General features: G+C 43.9%; 1 protein-coding gene across 1 annotated transcript; it reads right to left on the reverse strand.

Moving 5' to 3' along the window:
* Nucleotides 1-1,370: 1,370 nt before the first annotated feature.
* On the reverse strand, nucleotides 1,371-3,517 carry cxcr4b (chemokine (C-X-C motif), receptor 4b). The gene is made up of 2 exons (XM_053440178.1): nucleotides 3,356-3,517; nucleotides 1,371-3,036 (listed from the first exon to the last, which is right to left on the reverse strand). The coding sequence occupies exons 1-2, from the start codon at nucleotides 3,359-3,361 to the stop codon at nucleotides 1,915-1,917; spliced, it is 1,128 nt and encodes a 375-aa protein (XP_053296153.1). The 5' UTR covers nucleotides 3,362-3,517; the 3' UTR covers nucleotides 1,371-1,914.
* Nucleotides 3,518-23,757: the final 20,240 nt, after the last annotated feature.

The raw sequence follows: 23,757 nt of genomic DNA on the forward strand, positions 1-23,757 counted from the left end.
ACTGTCTCACATTGTCATCAGGCATTGGTCCTACTCTGTACACACTTTTAATTTTCACTTTTCATTTATATTTCACCTCAATACTGTTTAATTCAATGCATTTTTTTGTTGTTGCTGTAATCTTGGAGCAAGTTGGCACAACAATTTCCTTCAGGATTATTAAAGTCTTCTTTTATCGCTTATTTCTTTGTGTACCCCCTCAGGTTTTCACCAGTTCCAATGCACAATACCTAATATTTGACACATCCTATCAGTTTACAGTGAATCCTACAGTTTGCCCATGAACCACAGTTCTGTGTATGTGCTGGTTGATATTGACCCAGTCCACCATCAAGGCCTCCTGTTGAAAGGATTCATTTGAGCCCAGTGAAGTGTTAATCACAAAAAATCTCCCCTGCACACGTCTCCCTGCTGAGGCAGCACAGCTCATATGCTAATCCCGAATCATCTGGAACATTTCCAAGTGAAAAAAAGCACCACTTGTTTTTCAGCTTGTCTCACTGTGAGAGGGCCGGGACGACCGAACACGACCATTAACCTTGTGGCTTGACGGGGGCCCTTCATAGCCCCTTTTAGCATGTAAAGAAATGGAAATCTCCGCTGGAGCCTTGAATAGAGGCCAACACCACGCTGCACTGCGGCCGTTTGACGACTCCATTCTCCCCGACGTCTATTGTTCCCAGCTTCCTTTAGGTCTCCAACTTGAACTCGAATCACTATCATGTAAGAGGAATCCACGGAGACACTGACAGGAGTGGGTTCAAACTTGTCATTTTTATGTCTTACTCTGTCACTTTATCATTCCAAAAGATTTATTACCAGTGATATATTGCATGAGTCCTCAACTTTGTCTATTTGCATCCTCAGAATATATCATCTGTGAGTCTTACCATGTCTACTTCTGTTTTGTGAGTTGGGGAATAGCCGAGCTGACCTGTTGACCCACTCCGGAAAGGTAATGAGCATTAAACTTATTTGTCGTAAATAATGGGGGCTTTATTTCTTGCAGAGTGAAAAGAAACGGGAGAGAAGTTAAAGGAGAACTTAACACGCTATTTTCTTTGTTAAGCAGGCCTGTGGGTGCTAATTATAACTCAGGAGTTTAGCTTTTGTGCAATAGCTGCTTAAGATGTAAAAGTGCACAGATGTTCTTGCAATTACAGGGCCTGTCTGCTCAGTCCTCCCTCTGCTTTACTGCCAGATCAGGTGGAGACATTTGTGTTAAGAGCCACTCACCCCCACCCCCAACCCCCACCCCAAACACACACACACACACACACACACACACACAGGAACACACCTCATCCCCCTCCCCGGCCCCTGAGGGGAGGAGGAGCTGGTTCTAGGTGAAGACAAACACCACACTGTCATTATGAGAAGCACTGCAATCGTTTTTTATTCTTTACATAAAAAAACACAAGGTAGAAAAACACAGCATGCACTTTCTATATTTTACAAAACTTCCAGTGTGAGTGACAGCAATAAATAATAGCTTTCAGATAATCACACAACGTAAGTGCGAAACACACAAATGCTACAAACTATGTACAGGTTTTCAAAAGCAGCTACCAATCCCTGAAGAAGAAGAAGAAGAAATGGGCATCGTATGCCCAGTACAGCGACACTGGTTGTAAAGATGAAAACTGGGAAAATGGACCAGGATTTTTAAGCTGAATGAGTTGAATTGAGGCATCGTCTTAAGATACAATCTGCTCTAAGGAGCATCAAACTTACATTACAATAGAAAACCCTCACAAGACACAAAATAGCAGGACACAAAGCAAACAAATAAAACTGTATAAAAAAAATCTATTTTTACATCTGTACAAAATGTAGTTAGTTCTTTGAAATTAAAGCTTAATTATTTTTCTCTCCTGAGAATATGAAGTCACATACTCCAGTCCTGAGGGTTTGTTAACTTGACAAAACACTTGAAGACTCGGACTCGGTCGACACAGATGAGATCGGTCCTCGCTTTTTAGTCATAAGAGTCGTTTTCTGACTTGATCTGCTGCTCTGGGTCAGAGCGCTCCTGGCGGATTTCTTAAACTTTACTCCCAGGAAGGCGTAGAGGATGGGGTTCAGGCAGCAGTGGAAATAGGCCAGCGCCTCCGTGATAGAAATCCACATCTCCACCACTTGTTGCAGCTCACAGGAGGGAACGATCACGTTCAGCGTCATGAGCGTGTCCAAGAAGATACCGATGCAGTACGGAAGCCAGCAGGAGAAGAAACACACGATGAGGATGATCGTGGTCTTGAGCGCCTTCCTCTTCAGAACCTGGGCCTTGGCACCTTGCGACAGCTTGGCGATGATGATGCAGTAGCAGATGAGGATGACCAGGCCGGGCAGTAGGAAGCTCACCAGGATCTGCTGGAAGCGGAATGCGCTGGCCCATATGTGGTTGTCCTGCTGTGGGTAGATACGCTGGCAGATAGTCCTGGATTCTCCGGTCTCCATGCTCTCATCTGTGAAGAGGTAGTTTGAAGACCCTGTGTCCTGCAGCCGGGCAAACACCATGTCGGGCACGGTCAGGAGGGCCGCAGGAAGCCACACTCCCAAGTAGATCACTCTGTCCGCAAGCAGCTTCCTCATGGCTTGGCTGTTGGTGGCCCGCACCACTGCCAAGTATCTGTCAAAGCTGATGAACGCCAGGATCAGCACGCTGCTGTACAGGTTGACTGTGTAGATCATGTGCACAGACACACACAGGAAACTTCCAAAGTACCAGGATTTGGCCGCGTCCACGGCCCAGAAGGGCAGTGTGAGCACGAAGAGGAGGTCGGCCACAGAGAGATGGAGCCGGTACTTGTCCGTCATGGTTTTGAGCTTTTTCTGGTAGCCCATCACAACAACCACTAATCCATTACCGATGACGCCCAGGATGAAGATTATTCCATAAACGGTGGGGAGGAAGATTGAGTTGAAGTTGCTGCTCAACAGGCTCCCACATGGCTCCTGGAGACCCAGGTCATAATCCCCGGACTCCTCCGAGATGTTGTCAGTGCCGTTCTCATACACGTATGCAAAGTCGTACTGGAAGAAGAAGAAGGAAACAAAGTTAGAAAACATTGAAAATCTAGGAAAGAATTCTCCTGAGCAAAAAAGCAAATCTAAATCTAATCCCTTATTTCTGGTTAGAGAAAGTTTGACTTTGACTTTTCTCCTCGGTGCAAACTTTATCATTAAAAGCACTATTATAAAAAGAAAGACACAATACGTGAGGATATGGTGAATTAAACTTTAGTAAACACGGGTGACAGATGATAAACTGCAGCAATTACCGTTAAACAGCCTGAAGCAGAAACACACATTACATGCTGCATGTTAAAAAAGCCACAACAGAGAAACTCACCTGCATGATTACACTCTGCCTGTAACGTTGTGGGCGCGCGTGTGTGTGTCTGCTGTCCTGATGGTCAAACTGTTCTCCGAGAGACACCAACACAATAAATACCCCCCGGTCTCGTGACCCCGCCCCCGTGAGGAGGAGCAGTGGGTTGCGCTACTTTCCAAAAACGGCCCGACTATTAAAGCTGCTCGTCTGCGTGAGGTGAGGGCGTCTCTGGGGGAAAGTTTGTTTCTGTCAAAAAAAAAAAAAAGGAAGAAAGAAAAGTGATGTTTCATATAATTATTAGGCCACCTTGGTAAATTAGTTAATGGCATAACAGAAGGGTTATATTAGTCCTAAATTATAGATTAGCCTCAGGTCTGAGCCATTATCCCTAATTTTGTTGTTCATCATGCCACATGTGTATAAACCTAAAGATGTAGTTTTGCTTCAATATATTAGCGGCTATGTTTAAAAACCTTGAAATGAGTCGCCACTTAAAAACCAGAAGTTTACATTAACATCAACTGACGAGGATCAGAGGAAGAAGTATAAGTTCAAGAATACTTATCTATGCTCTACAAAAAAACAGATGTGTATTTCTTTATGTGTGGATTAGTTCATTTTACAAAGTATAGTGTATAAGAGAAAATAATGAAACACTGTGCACTTCTTTGTTTATGTCGTGATAACAGCTAGTGTTTAAGCTATTGAGGATTTTCAAGGTGATTTTTGAAAAGAAAGGAAGTTGAAAAAAAGGGTGGCTGTATTTATGTTATGTCATCTATATAAGGGCAGGAAGTAAAATATTGTGCTTCTTCTGCGCTTTTATTTGTGCATGCAATGTGTATGTAAGTGTGACATGTTTAGTTGTTGTCTATTACACAGAAATTAACCAACTAAACTAAATTTAACTAAAATAAACTAAACTTAAAATAGTTATATGAACATAAAGACTAATTCGATGCAAATTTTGAATCACAGAACTTTTCTTTTTATTAGAATTGTTCTGGCAAGTCTTGGGAATCATTTATAATGTTCCAAGTCACAGATATAATCTTTTAAAAACATCTAAACAGAACAACAACAACAACATTAAACTGTATGAAGAGATAGTTAAATTCCTGCAGGGACTTCTTTTTATTATGGAGGCAGATGTCAGTTTAATAATATTCTTTCTAACTGAAGACCTTCATTGTGTTTCCACAGCTTAAGAAGCACGCTGCAAAGTTTCTATACAGTCTCTGATGTAAAAGTAATAGATACTATGTTAAGTCCTCAGACGTCCCTCCAGGAGGTGGTACTGGGAAATTAGAGCAATCTTTGGATTACACTCTTCTCTGGTTTATAACTCAGCCGTCTCTCATTCTCCACATCCCCCCTCGGAGTGCACGGGGCAAAGGAATGACATTAAGATTAGTCTCCTCCTCGTCTCGTCTTCCTCTCTACAAATCACTTCATAACTGGGTCTTATGACAGTTTTCATCAGCTGAGGTCCGGATCTGTCCTCACCTTTACACACACCCTGTCACTTCTCAAGTGGCGTTATGTCTGCGCTCCAAGTGACCTCCCCCCGGTGTATTTGAAAAGAGCCACACGCCCTATAATGTGGGATTTCTATCCAAACCGTCTGCAAGTGAGATGTTTAAGTCTCTGATTTCAGTTAGGGCAGCGATGACAGGGCCCAGGCCACACGAAACTCAGCCACCCTCCTCACAGACGGAGCTGGCGGTGCCATGAAACTCAATATCCTCCATGTGGCGTGCACGTTCATGTCTTTGATATATGAGAGAAGTGATGGATTCAGCGAGTCAAGCCGCATCATTGATTCGACTGATGTCATCTCCCTGAAGCTGCACGAGAGCCGAGCAGCAGGACGTCAGCACATTTCAAAGGACAACATTTGTGTCTCTATTTTGCATTAGGAGTTATGATAATAAGCTTTTTCTTCGTTCCCCTTTTCAGCTTGTAATATTAAAAAAAAAAACATTCAAGCACGGGAGGCATTTCACAACTTTCTATTCTTACGATGTCAGAGGTTGGTTAAGGTAAAATTAAGCAACTTTAACCGCTCTGTTACAGCTACATTACACTTTACAGTCTCATAAACATCACCACCTGTGGAAACCACAGATATACATGTTGTGGCTGAAAGGTGATTTCCTGTGAGCATAAAACACAGTGACTGGCACAGAGTACGAAGCCGGTGCAGACTAGCTGCATATGATTGTTACCGAGAAAATCAGAAAAGGAAAGGAAAAGTGATTCAAATCAGGAAGTCTTTTATTTTTTAAATGTTCGGTTCCACACAGCTGGTGAGGCTGAAATCCCCTGTTGTGGGGGAAACTGTATTTTTCTTGTGAAAAATACACATTATTCATTTTCTGTTTCTTCAGAATGAGGAGAGTGGCCAGAAAAACCCAGGAAACTCTCACACAGGTTGATTTACAAGTTGAAAATGCATCGGTGCAGACGAATAAACAAACGATGAGCCCAGTGATCATTGCCCTAATATAATAACACAGCGTCAGTGGCTGTAACAATCTACAGATTCAGCTGCGGCAGACGTGTTAAAAACATGTCAGTGGGTTTAAATGAATGCAGTTATCCTGAATTTGGCCTGATCAAAGTGGCTGAGGACTAATCCTCTGTGCTCGGCGTCCTCACATCCACCTGCAGTCAGACTCCCGAGGAGAGGAACAGGGGGGGAATCTGCAGCCCAGAGAAAGGCCACTGTATTGGTATGATGCTCTTATCAACGGCATTCAGACACAGACAGTTGCTGTGTTATCTGTCTGGAGGCAGGACCCCTGGATTTCATCTGCGTTGCTGAAATACATGAATATATCGTTTATTATTTTCACATTCCCCCCCAAAATCACCCTCTCTACTGAGTGAAATTCCACTGACTCACTGCTTGAAGGTTCCTTTTTCTTTTTTTTTTACTTGGATTTCTGAAGTTTAGCTTGTTTTTAAACAGCATAATGTTTTCTCATCTGTTCTGAAACCAGTGTTTTCTACTCTTGAAATGAGTGAAGCTGTGGGACACTGGAGCGTTTTACTAACGTGAAACATTTCAGTTCTGACATTGTCACGTGACGATTCCAACTCCAAACAACAAACCAAGCGTTACAGTGTTCAAAGACATGAATGTTGTTGTTCTTACATATGGAATAATTACCTCCAATTCAAGCTTGCTGTTATGTATTCTTATTTCTGGTGCGATTTAAAGAAGGTCCTAAGGATGCATGAGATGTCGAAAGGTGCAGGACACGTGGAAGCCAAAGGTGGGATTGGATGGAGGCCCAGATGGATCAAAATACTGTTACGCAGGTTTTCTGCTTGACTTAGCATGAGATTTGGTGTTTTTGCACATAACTTCCTGCTCATTGACTTTAAATAAGTAATGTAGTTAATGAAAGAACAACACAAGTTCAAGAAAAGGCTACGTGCAATCAGCGCACTGCTGTCAATCCAGTTTTCCAGTGCACCTCTCGGCGTCTGTGTGTGTACATGGAGCTCGTTGTTTTGCAGGATCTCGACAGGAGAGTTTTCACTCCTCATAATAAATAAGAATCTTTTCCTAAATTTGTTTTTGTTTTTGCTTCGGCAGGATATCTGCAGCCTCCACAGTCGGCGTGAGGATTCAGATCTCTATCGTCCACGGAGTACAAAGGATCTGTGAGCCACTTAGAATACAAATAACAAGAAGTGTGAACGACAGCGAATGGGGGGGGGGGGGGGGGGGGGGGGGGGGAAGAGGGGGGGTGGGGGGTCCTCGGTGAAGAATGGCTATTGAAATGAAGCAGAAGAATGCCAGGGAGATAAAGAGAAGAATGAGGGAGTGCTGTTCAGTCAACGCCAGCCCTCCAGTTCCAACTCATCCCTGCCCCCCCCCCCCCCCCCCCCCCCCCCCCCCCACAGCAAGTTGGCAAGGGTTTACATTTTCATAATGATACCTCTGCTCAAATATCACCTTCACTTTCCTGCACCAAACCTTTTTTTCCCCTTCTTAAATCAACACATGGAAAAACAACATGGAGCCTTTGATGCTTTGACGTTGGGTGTTTCCCATGCACAATAGGGTTTTGGGCAACTCGAATGCCTTTAATCTCTTGTCTGAGCACTGAATAGCGGTTGTCGTGTATTTCGACTCAATGGCCTGCATTGCACAGGAGAAGTGTGTGTGCTTGACGATGCATTAGACTGCATTGTGTTACAGTGAGAGAAGAGGCTTTAATGTGTGTTGAGATAGTCGCACTGCTCCTTTGATTTACTGCGGAAAAAAAACATATTAGGAGCACTGTTTGTTCCATCAGGCATCCCCACCCTCATTATTTACACTGTCACCGCGATATAAAGAATCTGTCTGAATATTAAATCAGTTTTGCGGCATATATTTTGTATTTATCTCTGTTTATTTAAATGCCACGACTTCTGTAATATTCCCAGGGGGGCTGAAAAGTGGAATCTGATGTTTTTTTATAAATGACTCAAGAAGATCTGAATGTCCCTGCATGTTTGTGCATTGAGTTATGTTCATTATTCACCCAGGAATGCATAACTTCTTTATCTATCTATCAGCCGAGGCTCTCTCAGGGCGCTTTTGTTTTCCCATCCCTCCATGGTTGACGTGTAGGGCTTGTTGTTTTTTTCCAGTGGGAGGAGGAGGCTGGTTGTGGGGCGGCGGGGCGGCGGGGTGGTCTTCAGTCAAGAAGATGAGCGGCTCACCCTTCATGCTCTCCGAGTCTGTGTTTGGGTTTTCGTCTTCTGCCAAGACAAGACGAATCAAGCCTCGTTGCGTAAAACCTGACACCAGAAACACGATACTCAAACCTATCACAGGAGTCGGATGCAGATATCGTGCAGGAGTGACCGTAATCTCACAAAGAGTCTCTAGCTAGCATTTGACTGACATGTAGGAGCTGTCAGTGCCAGTGGAAATCCATCACAGAGCTGGCACGGATAAACATTGAGGATTATATTTCTACACAGAAAGAAAAATATTTGTGAAAGCTTCCATTTTGCTTGCTTGCTTTAAAATGTTTGTGTTTGGAGAAAGAGCTTAGGTTCTGAACAATGGACTTCACTTTAAAGACAAAGCTCGCTCCTTATCTTTGAACGACACCCACTTAAACTTCCTACTTTTGCTGCAGGGTTTGCAAGTGTTTCTGGAGCTTTAAAAAAAATAAAGAAATCCTTTTCCTGACCTCAGTCAAGGTCACACTGCTACTGGATGAAATTCAAGGGGATGTGGAGAAACTCTGCCTGTAGCTCAAGAGAACTGGCATTAATTATTACTCTCGGCATTCCTGTGTTTGAGAGTTTGATAATGTAGTGTGAAGCTGTTTAATGATATTTCTGCATGAGATAGTTCCATTTTAAATTCTGTGTTAGCAAGATGAATGGATGCATTAGTTTATTCCACTGGTGGGGATTTGAGCTTTAAAGCCAGGGTTGGTAATCCTGGAAAAACTAGCGGCAGAAAGCTACACTTTATGCAACCGATAAATCCCACCTCCTCCCATTGGTCAGCCACGCCCCCAAAACACAAGAATGTGAGCTGACTGACAACTGGTAGAAGACGACTTCTCTGTGACCATTTTAGTTTGAAAACGGCGTTTCAAACTAAAACGATTTCTTGTGTTTTGAGAAATCGTTTTAGTTGGAAAATGGCGTTTCAAACTAAAACGTGTTCTGACTCCAGTTTTAATCTCCGTCCATATGAACGATGATTTTTAATTTGTTTATTAACCAGAGTCTTCTGAACAAAGTTTTAAAATCTGTCAGTGCAGGAGGAGAGGTCCCCAAACTCTTCCTGGAGTCTCATCACCCAATTAGAAAAAGCTTTTCAGTATTCGCCTTACTATGTATCTCCATATTCAGATTAAAGTGCATTCAATATTCTGACTGACTTTATTGCTAAAGCTATTTTTGGGGGAGCACAGTGGGATGGTGATACACACTGGTCTCCCATTCAAAATGAAGCCCAGGAGATTTGTTTTCCTCACTTGAATACTAAGACGCTTCCCGACCACCAGTCTGACGACGTTGGTGGGCAAAAGACTGGAAGCGAACATTCTTTTTTTCTAATTTCCAAATAACATTTTCACACTGATTACCCAGGATCCTGCTGCTGCCTGTCCCGACACGGACTCCCTGCAGAATAAGTCAAGAGGGCATGAACCAATAAAAAACTGAAAATGGGTGACACTACCCTCGAGCAGTTAAGGAAGAGGGGGGGGGTAAATATATCCTCCATGTGGCACAGATCCAAAACAAGCCTGACAGCTGGTTGAGAAACGCAGCTAGTTGTGGCATAGGAAGGGTGTTTTCTATGAGTCCATGATAAACGCAACCGGGGTTCACTTTCCTTTTTCGCCAACGTCTCCACTGTGGTTTTTGCCTTGCAACAGTAGCATTAAACAAAACAGCCTCCTCTGCCTCGTGGAGTTTGTCTCTCATGTGAATACATCACCCAAAGCAATGCAAACTCCCCCACGTTTCAATGTTTTAATGTTATAATTTGCATGATGAGTTCCTTTCTGGAATATTTGGGGAAACAAGGTTATACATCTGTCACTGCATGTATAGTGGGAACTCAACCAGTTCCTCTAGATGCTATTTCATCCGGACCATGGGGGAGATCCCTGCGCTGCAATCTCCATGCGACAGAAGATCACAGCGAGCGCTCTTTCAAGCTCTCTGCAGGTGGAGGTCCTCCATCTGGCTGCATGTGCACGGTGGAGGAGGTGCTCAGATGCGAACAGGGGCTGATCACCTCAGATAATGGGAACAATGGGCCAGATGACAGCAGATAAGCTCCCTCCAGAGTCGAGTGACCAGAGGAGGGAGAGTGAGATTCAACCTGCTGTCAGGCCAGACTGCCTCATTACTTCAAACATCAAGAGTCCTGAAGGAGAAGGGTTTTTTAAATTACATGTCAGCATCTGTTCTATTTCAATCTCCCAAAGACGAGGCAGATATAAAGTTTCGTCTTCAGTAACTCACACGTTTATTGAACACTGTAAATCAAAATAAACTAATCTGTTATTGGTTACATTTTATTTAGCAAAGGATCCATTTATTCTCTAAAAGGATTATTTAAATGACCTCTGCCAAGGATGTTTCCAAACGGGTTTGTTTGTAAGATTTCACAAACACTACTCGACTGATTCCCCTGAAATTTCATGGAAAGGTGAAGCATGAGCCAGAGAGAAAAATCCATTCAATTTTGCCCTATTATTTAATAATAGTTTATCTTTTATTTCTGATGTTTTGAAGAACTGTTGTTTGCTTATAAGTCAGAACCAATGCTGTGCTGTCACTCAGCATCTCTTTCTGAGGAGTGTCATAATAAACAAGTCGACAGTTGAGCACAAACTCTCAGGGTTTGGGTTAATGAAGCATACCTAACATTTTTAACCTTTGGTGTTAGTGCTGATTTATTGCACCACTCAGACGGGCTTCATTTATTATTTAAACAGTGGGATGGAAAACTGACAAGCTGGATTTGTGCATGCGAGCGTCCCCGTCGATGGGCACCACCTGGACACGGGGGCCCTGATCCAGGACGGGGGGGGGCAAGCATCCGGCACCGGACCCAAAACAAAGCAGAGATGGAGAAACATCTCTCAGACCTGGTGAGAGGGATGCTGCCGCGCCTCCGGCCGGTGCCTCCTCGTCTGACAGATGACACCGTCTACGTCAGCTGCCTGAAGCTACAAGAAAACAAATAGTTGTTTTATGTTCTTCTTCCTGCCGTCTCCAGGTAAAGGGCAAAGGGGAGCATAAACCATCACTGTCGTTAAACGCACACAAAAGACATTTTTGTTTTTCTGCCCTCGTGTCTCATTCTCGCTCCATGACTCACACAAATTAATCACTGCCTGTTCTTCAGGCTGGAGCCTTATTGTGAAGCAATTTAAACGACGTGCCAACTTTCTGCTCTACCTGGAGTAGATGCAGGTAGGTGCAGGGTTTCTCCGCTGAGCGTGTTCCTCCGGCGCCGGTCGGCGATGTGACACTAAACGAGCGTGAAAACAAAAGGAAGCACCTCGTCTAAAATCTGTTATTTGAAAAAAAAGAGAGCTCCACGATGCCACTGAAAGGAGGCGAAGATTGTTGCTCTTCGTGTTTGTACTGCAGGGAGGGGCCCCTTGTGTTTGTAAGGGGTGAGAAAACAGAAAATACCAGTATTTATAGCTGAACAAACCAACTCTCTGTGCTCCCTCGGCCCTGTGATAGAGTTTCCTCCTTCAGCCGACTCTTCGGTCGGATTCTGAAGGTGCTCGCCTGGGACCCGCAGCCCCTTTGTACTCGGCTGCCTTCGGGTTTATTCTCTCAGCACAATAGAATTCCCATTTTTTTCTCTTCTAAAGACTGTAGATCCCCCCCCCCCCCCCCACACACACACCCTCCACCCCACTGCCCCAAATCTGCAAGGATTACTGTGTTATGTGTAAACAAAGATGCGGAGTAAATAATACATCTGGATTTGCTGCAGCCAGATCAGCATCTGGGGCTTTCTGACATTTTGATTAGCAGGACTGTGCCTGAAGAGTTGTTTATGGCAGGAAATGGAATCGGGGGTGCGCTGGCTACTCTGTCAGCACTGTATCCCCCCCCGCAGGAAAGGGCCATTGATCAGGATATGACAGGTGCGGCTTGTTTTGAGTCTTATTTCTCATTCTGGAAATGGTGCACATGGCTTCCTCTCAGGAACACACACGCTCCTCCGAAAACCGTTTGTCCGTAAATAACTTTTAATGAATTCGTTGGCGTCTCGTTGGCACTGCGAGCCGGAGGAGCAGGATGCGGTGGAGTGCTGCCCGTGCTGAGGACAGACAGAGGTGCTCCAGGCCTCGGGCAGGGAGCGAGCTCCTGTGAACTCAGAGGGTTGAGACGGATTATTATGTGTCAAGCAGCGGGACACTTGGATATTTGCTTTGAGCAGTGGTGGCCAGAGAGAGGAGGGCCGTGAGGCTGCTGGCGGAATGAGTAATTATCAGGAGTGTCAACAAAGCCTCTGGGTTATCATCCATAACATCTGCACGGCGGCGAGAGAGCAACGTGTGTGTTTCAGTCAGCGCCCGCGTCTCACTGTGATTCACTGTTTACTCTTGTCTTGTACCCAGATAAAAAGCCTTGTGTAGTTGGAGTGTTTATTGCACAGCACCCGGTGACCTCCACACACACACACACACACACACACACACACACCCCGCTTCTTCAACGTCCTCGTCCTTGAAATCTTTACTCGTTTTATTTTGTAAATTTGTTGTTATCGAGCGCCCCCTCGGCCGGGCTCTGTCCCAGAAACCACCTGTCAGCCCCACTGTACTGGGGTGCTTCAGTGTTGGAGGCTCTATGGATGAAGTTTTTCTTTCTGTTCCTCTCTGTTTATCGCAGACACATTTCAGCTGGAAAACAAATCACTCCCTGCTCATCCGGAGACGTAAAAGCTTTCATGCGGCGTAATAAACTGATTCATTTATAGAAACAAGGCCTTGAAATGAAACACTTTTATCACTTCTCTAAATATTGCCTGATTTTTACATCAAGATCCATGAATTATCACATCCTCCCACCAAGTTTTCAGTAGTTTTTGCATTAATTCTGGTGACAAACAATTACACAACATCTGTAAAGTATAAACTTCCGATGGTGTAATGTAACTATGTACGTTTATTCAACTGCTGTGCTTTAGCACATCTTTGAGGTAACCACCTTCTGGATTTCTCCCCCTCAACTGCTGATTTACTTTAACAGACTTTACCACCTGTCATATAATAAGTCAAATGTTGATTTAGCTCCATAGACTGTTTGATTAAGCCCCATTCATAAGTTACAAATGACATTTTCAAACTAAGATTTGTCAGACGTTCCCAATAATTATCATTGTCTAAATGGATGAATGAATTAATAAATATTACAGAAATATAATTAAGCAGTTAGCTCAATTTCTACCGACTGCACTAGACCTCAAGGTTCTATTTGGAAGATAATGCATCAATAAAGACAGTGTTTGACCTCGGTTGGGCAAATATCTCCACCAAGGCCAAACAACCCAATATGTGTTTTAAAAAAAACAAACATCAAAATGTAGATTAGATGCAAAAATATAAAAAAAACTTAAGCATTCTTCCAATATTGATTCTACTTATCTGTGCAGTAACTTATTCTGGACAGTGATCCCTTTGTTTTGTCACTTAATAAGGCTCCCCACCATATTTGAGCTCTGTCTTTATTTGATTCCTTGTCTACACATTTAAACAAACTGAACAAAAACTTCCTTGGTAGAGTTGATAACGTTTCAGTAATATGCTGCAGTAAAACAGTGACAGAAACCATTTTGCATAATGACTGCTTTTACTTTTGATCTTTTCGTCGCTTTTTGCTAATAACCTTTTTCAACCGCTGTTCCCAGCTCCATTTTTCTCGGTGGCGCTTTTATCTGAAGAGACAGCGAAGGGAGCAGAGAGGCACCGGTTCTATCTGCGGCGGGTACAGCTGCTCGCTGCTGTTTTGGAGACAGATTAGGATTTCTCTGTGAAGTTTGGATTCATCATCGTGTGTAGGTGGATGTCAGATGAGAATAACCGGCACCAGGATTTTATTAGTGGTAAACAGGAGAATGTCATAAAGGCATGAAAAAAAAACAATAGTACAGTGTCAGTCAAAAGTTTGACAACTTTCACCAACTTTTCCAACAGGTTTGACTAAACAACAAATATATAACTTAACATCTCAGTTTTTCTTGGATCAAAAAGTGAACAAATACAAAAATTGAGGCTTCAAAAAGTATCAAACTTTCCCAAAGAAAATAAAACTATATTAAAATAAAATAAAAGGCATGAAATAGAATTAAACATGGTAAATACACACGCAAATGAAATAAAACAGCATCTGAAAATTACGGGGACAACAACAGAGCCACTAAACACATCGTCTGAAGGTAGCCTCGGGAGGGAGCTGATATAAATAGTTGCCATTTTGAAACTAATTTATCATCTGAGCCCCTTTTAGAATGTTTAACCTTCTCAAGCTCGAGGAAGATCATGACATTTGTTGTGTTACAATGGAGAGAGGCTGAGAGAAGTCTAGTGACGTGCCAACCAGGTTGTAAAAGAAACTTAGTTTGCTTGTTCAGAGTTTAATGAGAACAGACCAGTGGGGACACTGAAGATGACAGATAGGGGACATGGTTGCAGATCAAGCCTAGGAAAACATTGAAAAGGGTTTTCCAAAGGGTTTTCCAAAGGGTTTTGTAAATTCCATGTCAATGTTTTTTGTCATTTAGGGCAGAGGGCAAACACAAGGGGACTCTTGGCTAACTACCACATCTTTTAAAAGTAGAACAGCACTAAGAGAAGCAGCCCCCCTATTAAACCACATTTAAATTCACTAGCTCCAGATTTTTGATTGAATCTGCACCAAACACATATCATTCTGCTCAACTAGTTGTTTTTCCAACTTACAACAAGATCCATGAATTAAGTGTGAGAGCAAACATCCTATTTCGCAATCTTAGAAAAAGTGGGGGAAAAAAGGAATCCGCTTCTGCACCTAAATTGAATGAGTTCTTTCCTGACTCATACCAAACCCTTTCATCGGGTTTCACAGTAAACCCACCAGTAGATTTTGAGTAATACTGGTAACCAACAGACAAAACAAAAATAAACAAACAGACAAATGCTGATAAAAACATTACCTCCTTGGTGGAGGAAATTACATTTTTATTGCCTGAATTTGGTGAAACTGAATCTATATTATCTATATATATCGCGTTTGCATCATAAATCGATTCTTATTTATAAAGCACATTTCCTAGAGAAAATACATGGGCTTCACAGTAAATCACAGAAAACATTAAATACATGAGAAAGAATATTTAAATTGATCCTTTACACCAACAGTCTCCCACACAGAACAGACTCAATATAGAATGTTCACCTCAACGAGTCTGCTTTTAATATTATGTTGAATTCTTCATTTACTCTCATTGCAGCTTTAATCCCGGGAAAAATATCAGTTTAAAACAAAAACTACATAATACTTCACTTTTCTTTGACCTGAACTTCTATCTCTGTTTGTGCAGAAGAAGCAGCGGCGGAGCGGTCGGTGGCAGCTGGGAACTTTTCTCCCCGTTTCTTTCTCTGTGAATCAACAATTCATTTCCGGACGATTTTGTACAAAAGGTGATTGTTGGCAGCCGCTACCAGCCTGTCCACTTACAGTTCCCTGAGTGAACCCTCCAGACAGCCATTGCTCAATCACGGTTCACCTCTCTGGCAGAGGGCACGGACGGGCGGCTTTCACACTCACTTCAAATCAAATCAATGTCTGATCCATCATGGGCCTCTTGCCTTCGGGGCACCTCCGGATCTGTAAGAACAACCCGCTGCGGTATCAACTGGCTGCTTATGTCTTGGAGTGATGTGTGTGTTTTTGTGTGTGCGTGCGAGGTAATAGAATTAAAGGGGGGGCCCTGTCTCCCTCGGGAGTGTTCCATCTGCTTTTACATACAAACACACATATATAAATATATCTTTAACAGAGAGAGACAAACAGGAAAAGAGAGATATTAAACTTTGCTGCAGTCATCATTTTCTCCTGCTGTTTGCTGCTTCTGCCGTTCAAAGAACACAGTGACATGGTTTTTTGAGTGACGTCAAACTTTGAGTGCATGATATCAAATCAGCAGTTCCTCTTTCATAGGCACTTTTCCATTTGACTGTCATAAGATTAAATGACATGTGATACTTCTGTTTTTATCAATCTTTTTCCAGGGGAAATATGATAGCTTGTAAATGACCAATATTTAAAGATGATAAAGATATTGTCTTAAATATGTATAAATCTCCCTGATTAGCATGTTTTATATTTGTTGAATCTGTACTAACAACTGGTTTTACATTGGGTTATGTCCCGGCCGCTTCACATTCAGGGCACGTGGTTCCCTGGCAGTCATGGTGTTGACACAACTTCCCCTTGAAGAGGTCAGTTTTCATTTTTACAGTTGTGCGAAACAAAAAATGTGAACTCTGTTTTAGAAAGTGAGCGTTAGACGTTGTTGGAGGCATTTCTTTGTCTGGGGCTGTGGAAGCCTGTCTCCAGTCTTTGTGTTGTAATGCTGCTGGTTTGTTGCTTCATCTGATGAGCAGACACGAGCGGGAGAGGAATCCATCTTCTCCTCTCTCCGAAGTACAGCTTTGGTTTGGACGAGGTGTTGACGTCTCTTTGTTTAACCTAAAAGTGAAATTAATTGGTTTTTAATTTGTGTTACCACAGACGTGTAATCACACTTTATCATGTGTGCGCTGCTCAGGTCAAACAGGATCCTGCCCGGTGCATGTAATCACACGCACCGGTAATTGCCCCGGTAAACAGAAAGCAGACTTTCTCTTGCACCTGTAACCTGAGCTCACTCACCTCTGTGTTGTTCTGACTTATTATTAGTGTTACTCACCTTAACATCATCTGCGTAGACTCTGACAATGGCTCCGGTAAAGATGACTCATGAAACACCCACTGTGTTTTATCTCTTTCTGCTTTCCCGTCATCATGCACAGCTAGGTTTTCGTTATCGGGTTGCTCTTTTCTCAACCCCCCCCCCTGTCCTTTCCGTGAATCATTACGTTTGACTGTGTTTGAATGCCCACCGGCTGGCTGCCACCATAACATGCTGAGAACGATCGTTTCTTCCATCATCGCTCATCTAAATCATCGGCGGGGCTTTTCTATATCTCGCAAGTAGATAATGATAGCGCAGCGACTTTGTAACACAGAGGCAGCAAGAAAACATAAGTCAAGTTTTTAAAAGAATCCATTTTAGGTTTGGTTATATAATGCACATCTCTGATAAGTGCTCCCATCTATCTCCGCGCTGTGTGTCCTGTATCGATATGATGTGGTTTTGTGGGAGATGCTCCCGAAAACATTTGTAAATCTGAACACAAACCTGGGCAACGCGGAGCTAAGAAATCTTTGAATGTATATTTTATGTTGTGTGATCTTTTTAATCAGACAATCTCTTAAGCACCAGACGTGACAGCATCTCGACAAAACCTATCGAGCTGAATTACGGGAGCTTTTATCATGAAAAGTTGTGAACTTGGGTCTGAAGATTGTGTCGATTGCTCCTCTGAAATAGCCGAAACTCAATGTATAGAAAAATGACACTGGTTTAGACAATCCTTTAAACTTATACATATATAATATATATAACTCACACACCTGAAGAGTAACAAAGACAATTCAGTTTCTTTTTAACTGAATATAAAATCTTCGTTTGCAGATAAACCAGGTAGGATGAAGTTTATCTAGATTATTTATTAAAAAAAAAAGCTCTGCAAACGACATCATGCACACAAACAATAAAAAGTGACAGTGTGTTGTCGAGCTGTTTGAGGAGGACTCACTAATGACAGGGAGCTCCGGAGCATCAACACAGGGGGCGAGAGAGAAGAGCCCGTTCTAAACAGGCAGGTTTACAACGGACACTGATCTCCTCTGTAATTAATACAGCGTCTCGACAAAAACCTCGTACAAATACACAAATATGCAGCTCGGCGGCTTGGCTGCATCTCAGAAAGAATGTCAGGCATCTACATTGTTGTTGGCACCGTCTGTGGTTCTTCGGCCCGAGCAAGCCCCATTTTCCACTGCCTTGATAATTTAAATATAGCTGCAGATGCGCCACTTATCTCTTTGACTGCTGCTTTTTTTTTTTATACACGCCAACGTAACTCCTCAAGTGCATGTGAACACTTCAGCCTTATACACACACACACAGGCCGGCTGAGAGCGAGGCTGCAGGGAGACAGAGACAGAGAAATAAACAGAAATATGACTGAAAGGGTTGAGAAAGAAAAACAAGTGGCTGGTGTTGGACGTGCAGACAAACGGGCTGAACTCCCGGTGAACCTGTTTGTGTTGCCGCTGTTGTCTGCCTGCTCCGTCCCACGTACACACCGCTGCCACTCTGCCCTCACTTCCCCTCTCGGATGACTGACAACCCACCTAAGAGATGCCACAGATGTCCACAGTGCCAGATCAATAACCTCCCACGCCTCCACCCCCCCACTCAGCCACGGAGCATGAGGCCGTCCTCTCAGGCCGAGTCGCACTTCCCCTCGATCTCGGGTTGCGTGAGAGGTTCCTGAAAAGATGAACTATCGACTGCTGCAGAGAGTGAGAGGCTTGTTTTCGTCTCGTCGTGCGGCTGCTGCCACGATGGCGTCAGACTGTGTCAAAACACTGGCTCCCCCCCCCCACCCCTTCTTTTTTTTTTGTTGTTGACACGACTACAAGGTGTTGTGCCACGAACCCTTATGCAATGAAAACGGTTTCATATCCTAGCCAGCGCACGCAGTCGACCTTTCTGATGTGTTGCCACAGGTGATTAAGTCATTGCTACTAAGGCGGTTGATCCGCTGCTTTGGAAACAAACAGAGTGGGCCTTACTTTGGGGGGGGGGGGGGGGGGGGGGGGATGAGCGTGGGCTGCAGAGACACGCTGGGGCTGTCGGACAGGGAAAGAGGCAGCGAATGAATCTTTTAACAGCAGAGAGAAAGTCTCGCTCATTAGTCGCCTCATGTGATGTGGTCATTGTGCCGCTGCTTCCGAGGGCAGATGGTCGACCCTCCATCAGTGATGGGGGAGGGAGTGCGTGTCAGTATTTATGTATGGGTGTGTCGTGTCTGTGTTCACCTTTGTCTGTCTTTCTCTGTGTGTGTGTTTGTGTGTGTGTGTACTTGTACATATATCTTAGGGAGGACCATTTTGAGATAAGAATCTGAGGAGATTTTTGACGTATTCTCAGTTTCTGACTCGTGTTCAAAGGGCTGATTGAAGGTTTCTGGGAGTGGGTGAAAGTTAAGTTTTGGTTATAGACATTTACTTTACGGTGGGAGTAATGTGCTCGAGAATCCATCGTGCCAATGAGTGTCCTCACTAAGTTACAAGGTGTGTGTGTGTGTGTGTGTGTGTGTGTGTTGACTCGATACTTGAATCCTATTCAGATTTTCTTGTCAGAACAGGAAACGATCTCAACTGTTTTCATCACAATAACTCAGCATCTTTAAGAAAGGACTCAACTTAATTGTAATGTCCTTTACGCTCACACACTGATCCGTCATGTTTTGTAAAGACGGTTGATAGTAACTAAGAAACTGCCGTGTTGAAGATGAGGAATTAAGTCTAACTGCACTGACAGTTTTATCTTGTTTTGAGGAAACAAACGCTGAAATGCTGGATATGAAAAATAAACTCAAGCTTTATTGTCCCCCCCCCCCCCGTGTGGGCGGACGGGCGCAAAGGAGCACAATTGTTAGTGGCAGTGGTCTTCATTGTGAGTGTGAATACCCCGACGAGGGTTAAGCCTGGTGTGTGTGCTTTGTTGCTGCCAACAATACAGAAGTTGACAGCACATCTGGCATCATAGCCCAAAGTGTTTGTCTTCCCCCGCCAGGAAATGCTCTCCGCACCATTAGCTGCTCACCAGCCAGGAAAAGACCAGCGCTGCCCCACTGCTCACCATTCATGATACATCACTTAACAAAACACCGAGCCCGTGTCCACTCCAGCGCAGAGGAGGAAAACCTACAATCCACGTTTCCACATCCGATTATTCCCCCCGTCAGCGTCCGGTTCTCGGAGAGTCCATCAGAGATCCTTATTAGATTTAAAAAACTGCAGAAGATTCAGGGACCACAGATCGGTGTTTAACCAGAAGAAGCGAGGGGAACAAAATGCATGGACGCAAAATCAGAGCGGGAGGAGACAGACGCTCAGAGAAGACACATCACACAGGCAGACGCACAAATATAAAAAAGAACAGGATTTGAAAATTCCTAATTCTAAACAACAGATGTCTTTCTCTTTAAATTGTAACTAGACTAGCAATCAATAGGGCGCATTCCTCCACCAAGGCCCTATAGACTCCTTAAAGTAATCAAGCTGCACCAAATTTGACAAATAGCAGTCCCCTGAATAGCAGAGTTGTGAGTTCTGAACACAGATTAGACAAAACAATGTTAACATGTTGTAGTAAATGACTCAAATGTGCATTAATCACTTTCTGAGAGGATATATCTCCAAATTACACGTTCAGACTGGATATTAACAGGATAAATTAATGCAAAACTATTTATAATACAATGATAAGATTACAAATGTATCAATATAAGAAAATAAATCCATTTAGAAATACATGAATAGATGTAGATTAGCACTCAGTAGAGTTTATGCCCTTAACAGTTCCCTCATGAACCCACATTTAAATTCACTCTGTCAAAGTTTTTATTTAGATCTGCCCCAAATTCCACAGACTCATGTATCGAAATCCTCAAACATAATATTCCCCTGAATATGTTTATTTTTTCTTAATCAAGATCCGTGAATCACTCTCTGGGAAATTGGTGAAAATGACCCAAAACCCAAATGTCAAAGGAAGTAAAAAAGGAAATCCCTGGATCTCCAACGAAATTCAATGGGTTCTTCCCCCGACCAGTACCACATCCTCCCAGCAGGTCTCATGCTAATCCGCCTGACAGTTTCTGTGTAACGCTTCTAACTAAACAGACACACAAACAAACAAAAGGCTGAAGAAAACATAACCCTCTTGGCGAAGCTGATTATCCAATCAGAAGAGACTCTCCCACTGACGGCCTGTCTGCAGTAATGTGTCTCCTCAACAGAATCCACCGTGTGAATGATCACTTCATATTTCTCCTGGTTGCTTCCCACTGTATTTAAAACCCTCAGCGGTGCAGAGTCTCCAAAGGGCAACTAAGGGAAAAGAGTGAGTACTGTTGAGTTTCCACTTAACATAATTTCACAACAAGCCACTCTGTTTGACAGGTCAAAGGTCGCCGACCGAGGCAGAGCTGAATCTATCGCTTTATTTTAAGTTTCAACACGAGCACTTCCATCTAACACTTTATCACAACGAGCGAATACGGGCGATTCGGACCAAATTATGTCCGCTCACTTCATCCTGGAAGTTTAATTGGAGGTCAACAACCCTCTGCCTCTGGAGTCCCCTCCTTCGGGATTAGCTCGGTGTGTTTCTGTGTCAAACGGGTGAGAGCCCTTCAAACAAACAAACAAAACCAACCCCGCAGTGACAGGGGTGAAAGTGGAGCCGCCTGACCTCCACTCGGACTCTGTTTGTCCAGGGACTTTCGAGTCATTAAGGCACAGAGCCATGAAAGGCCCTGAGAGTGGGTAGTTAAAGTGACCAACGGCTAACGGCTGAAAAGGAGGGAAGGCGTTTGGACGACGACTTTGTTTGGTCCCGAGTCTTTTTTACTTTCCACAGACGACGCAACACAAAGCTATTCCCAAATCGTTAGTCGTCTCAGAGCTGGGAGTCTATGAGCTGATTAGGATTCGGTGCACGAGCCTATTGAGCGCAGTTACGTCTCTGTAATTTTGAAGTGATGCATATAACACCTCACGGCAGCCTCACTGTGAAAACACAAAGCAATTTGGAGAGGTGATGTGAACAACACTTAGCAGCTACAACACAATTTAAATTATTAAAGCGTCTTGGGGTTAATACGCCGCGTTACGGCTGAAATAGCCGAGAAAAAAAAAAAGGCAATCATATCAGACGGGAAACATCATGAAATATGTTTGTGAGGCGACAACCGCAAAAAGGAATTTGCTACGGTTTCACTCTCGCGGCGCCGAGATCTTTATGGGATAAAACTTAGCGCGGGGCCGTCAGTGAACCTGCAGCTGGATTTACTGCCTAGTTAATTTTTTCTTCTACGTCTCCCTCCAGAAGATTCAACATGTGACATTAGCCACATGAATAATTGCTGCACTGACCCCTGTCACACTGGTAGAACTTTTATTAGTTAACTAAGACAGATCAGGGTCAGAGACGCCGCCGATAAAGTTACAGGCCCATTAATGTTCGGTGACACGCTTTTCCCTCACAGCACCACACACAGAAATGCGCATTTAAAAAACACGAAACCACATGTGTCATCTTCAGCTGCAGAAAACTAGAAGAAGTGGAGTGTTTTGGTCTTTATCTAGAAGTAGAGCACCAACAGCCCTGAAGACAAAAGCTGCCAGACTGAGCTGGGTGGTACTTTATTGCTCTACATCACGTTGTAAAAGGGAAGCCTGTCTGAGCGGTTAGTGACCTCCTCACTCCGACCTTCACTGACAGAGAATTAAAGGCCAAACAAAAAAAACAATAACCACCAGATGGAGCTCATCACTTCCTCGTTATTAATTTCATAATCATCTTTTATTTCGTTTGAGGGCGAGCATCAGTCTCATCGTGCACACGCCCCTCGTCCTCCTCCTCGCCGCCCTGTGAGCTCACACTCTGGAGCCGGGGCGACTGGGATCCTCAGCGTTCTTGTCTCTGGGTTCTACATGTCTGCTTTAATGACTTATTGATGGACGGCTGCCCTTTCATCTGGGTGTCCGGCCGTTCCCATGTCTAAGGTTTCGCTCCAGACTTTCTCCCTTTTTGATCATCCCTCAGCCTCTTTCAATCTATTTCAGGTCGAGTATAGACCCACATACCTCCCCTCTGTCTCTCGCTCTCTCTCTTTCTACCCTTCCCTCTCTCTCTCTCTCTCTCTCTCTCTCTGCGGCCGCGCCTCTTTGAATTCTCGGCGAGGATAAATGCGTTGCAAAGAAAAGGGGATAGAGGAGGGCTGACAAGCTTGTGTTACCGGAGAGAGATTTACATGGGGCCATAAAAGCCAGGGTGAAAGGAGAGGAGGTATAGGCCATATTAAAAGGTCAGCGTGTGGGGACAGAGAGGTAAGCTGACCCCGGCAGCATGAAGGCCGGAGAGCCCACACACACCACCTGCACACACTCCCACGTCCCGCCCTGCCCTGCAGTCCACGACTTTTTAGTTTCGGACAAAGTACCCCGACCCCCCCCCCAACTATCCACCCTCCCTCACTTACTTAGCTGTCTACTGTTTCCTTTAGAAGAAACGTTATTTTATCATCATCTCTGCACCATAAATCACCGAGGGGATGGGCACCAGCGATACCAGAGCGGCTCAGCTTTTGCCTGGAAGCTACGTCAAGGCTGAGCAGCCCTCTGACACCCAGTAGTCCCATGTGGCACTGTGTAGATGGATCCCAGGATGCCGTGCTGCCAGAAGAAACAAAAGAAACCTTGTAATATTGTGAGTGAGAGCCCACAGGCCGAGGGGGAAAAAAAGCCGTTCGGCTCTGAGATGTTTATGAGAGGCCTTGGGAGGGAAATCCATCATTGTGGAGAGAGCAATTTATGTCCAACGCCAGATAGTGACTGACATCTCCCGTCCTACAGAGTCTTTCTTGGCTTTAGCGTGTTGGATTTGTCAGGCCGTTGTTCATCGGGGGCCAGAAAACAGCAGCTGGTTATTTTCTGCTCGAGCTGATGATTGTAAGTTG

This window comes from Pleuronectes platessa, chromosome 14, assembly GCF_947347685.1.
Source record: "Pleuronectes platessa chromosome 14, fPlePla1.1, whole genome shotgun sequence".
Classification (NCBI taxonomy): Eukaryota; Metazoa; Chordata; class Actinopteri; order Pleuronectiformes; family Pleuronectidae; genus Pleuronectes; species Pleuronectes platessa.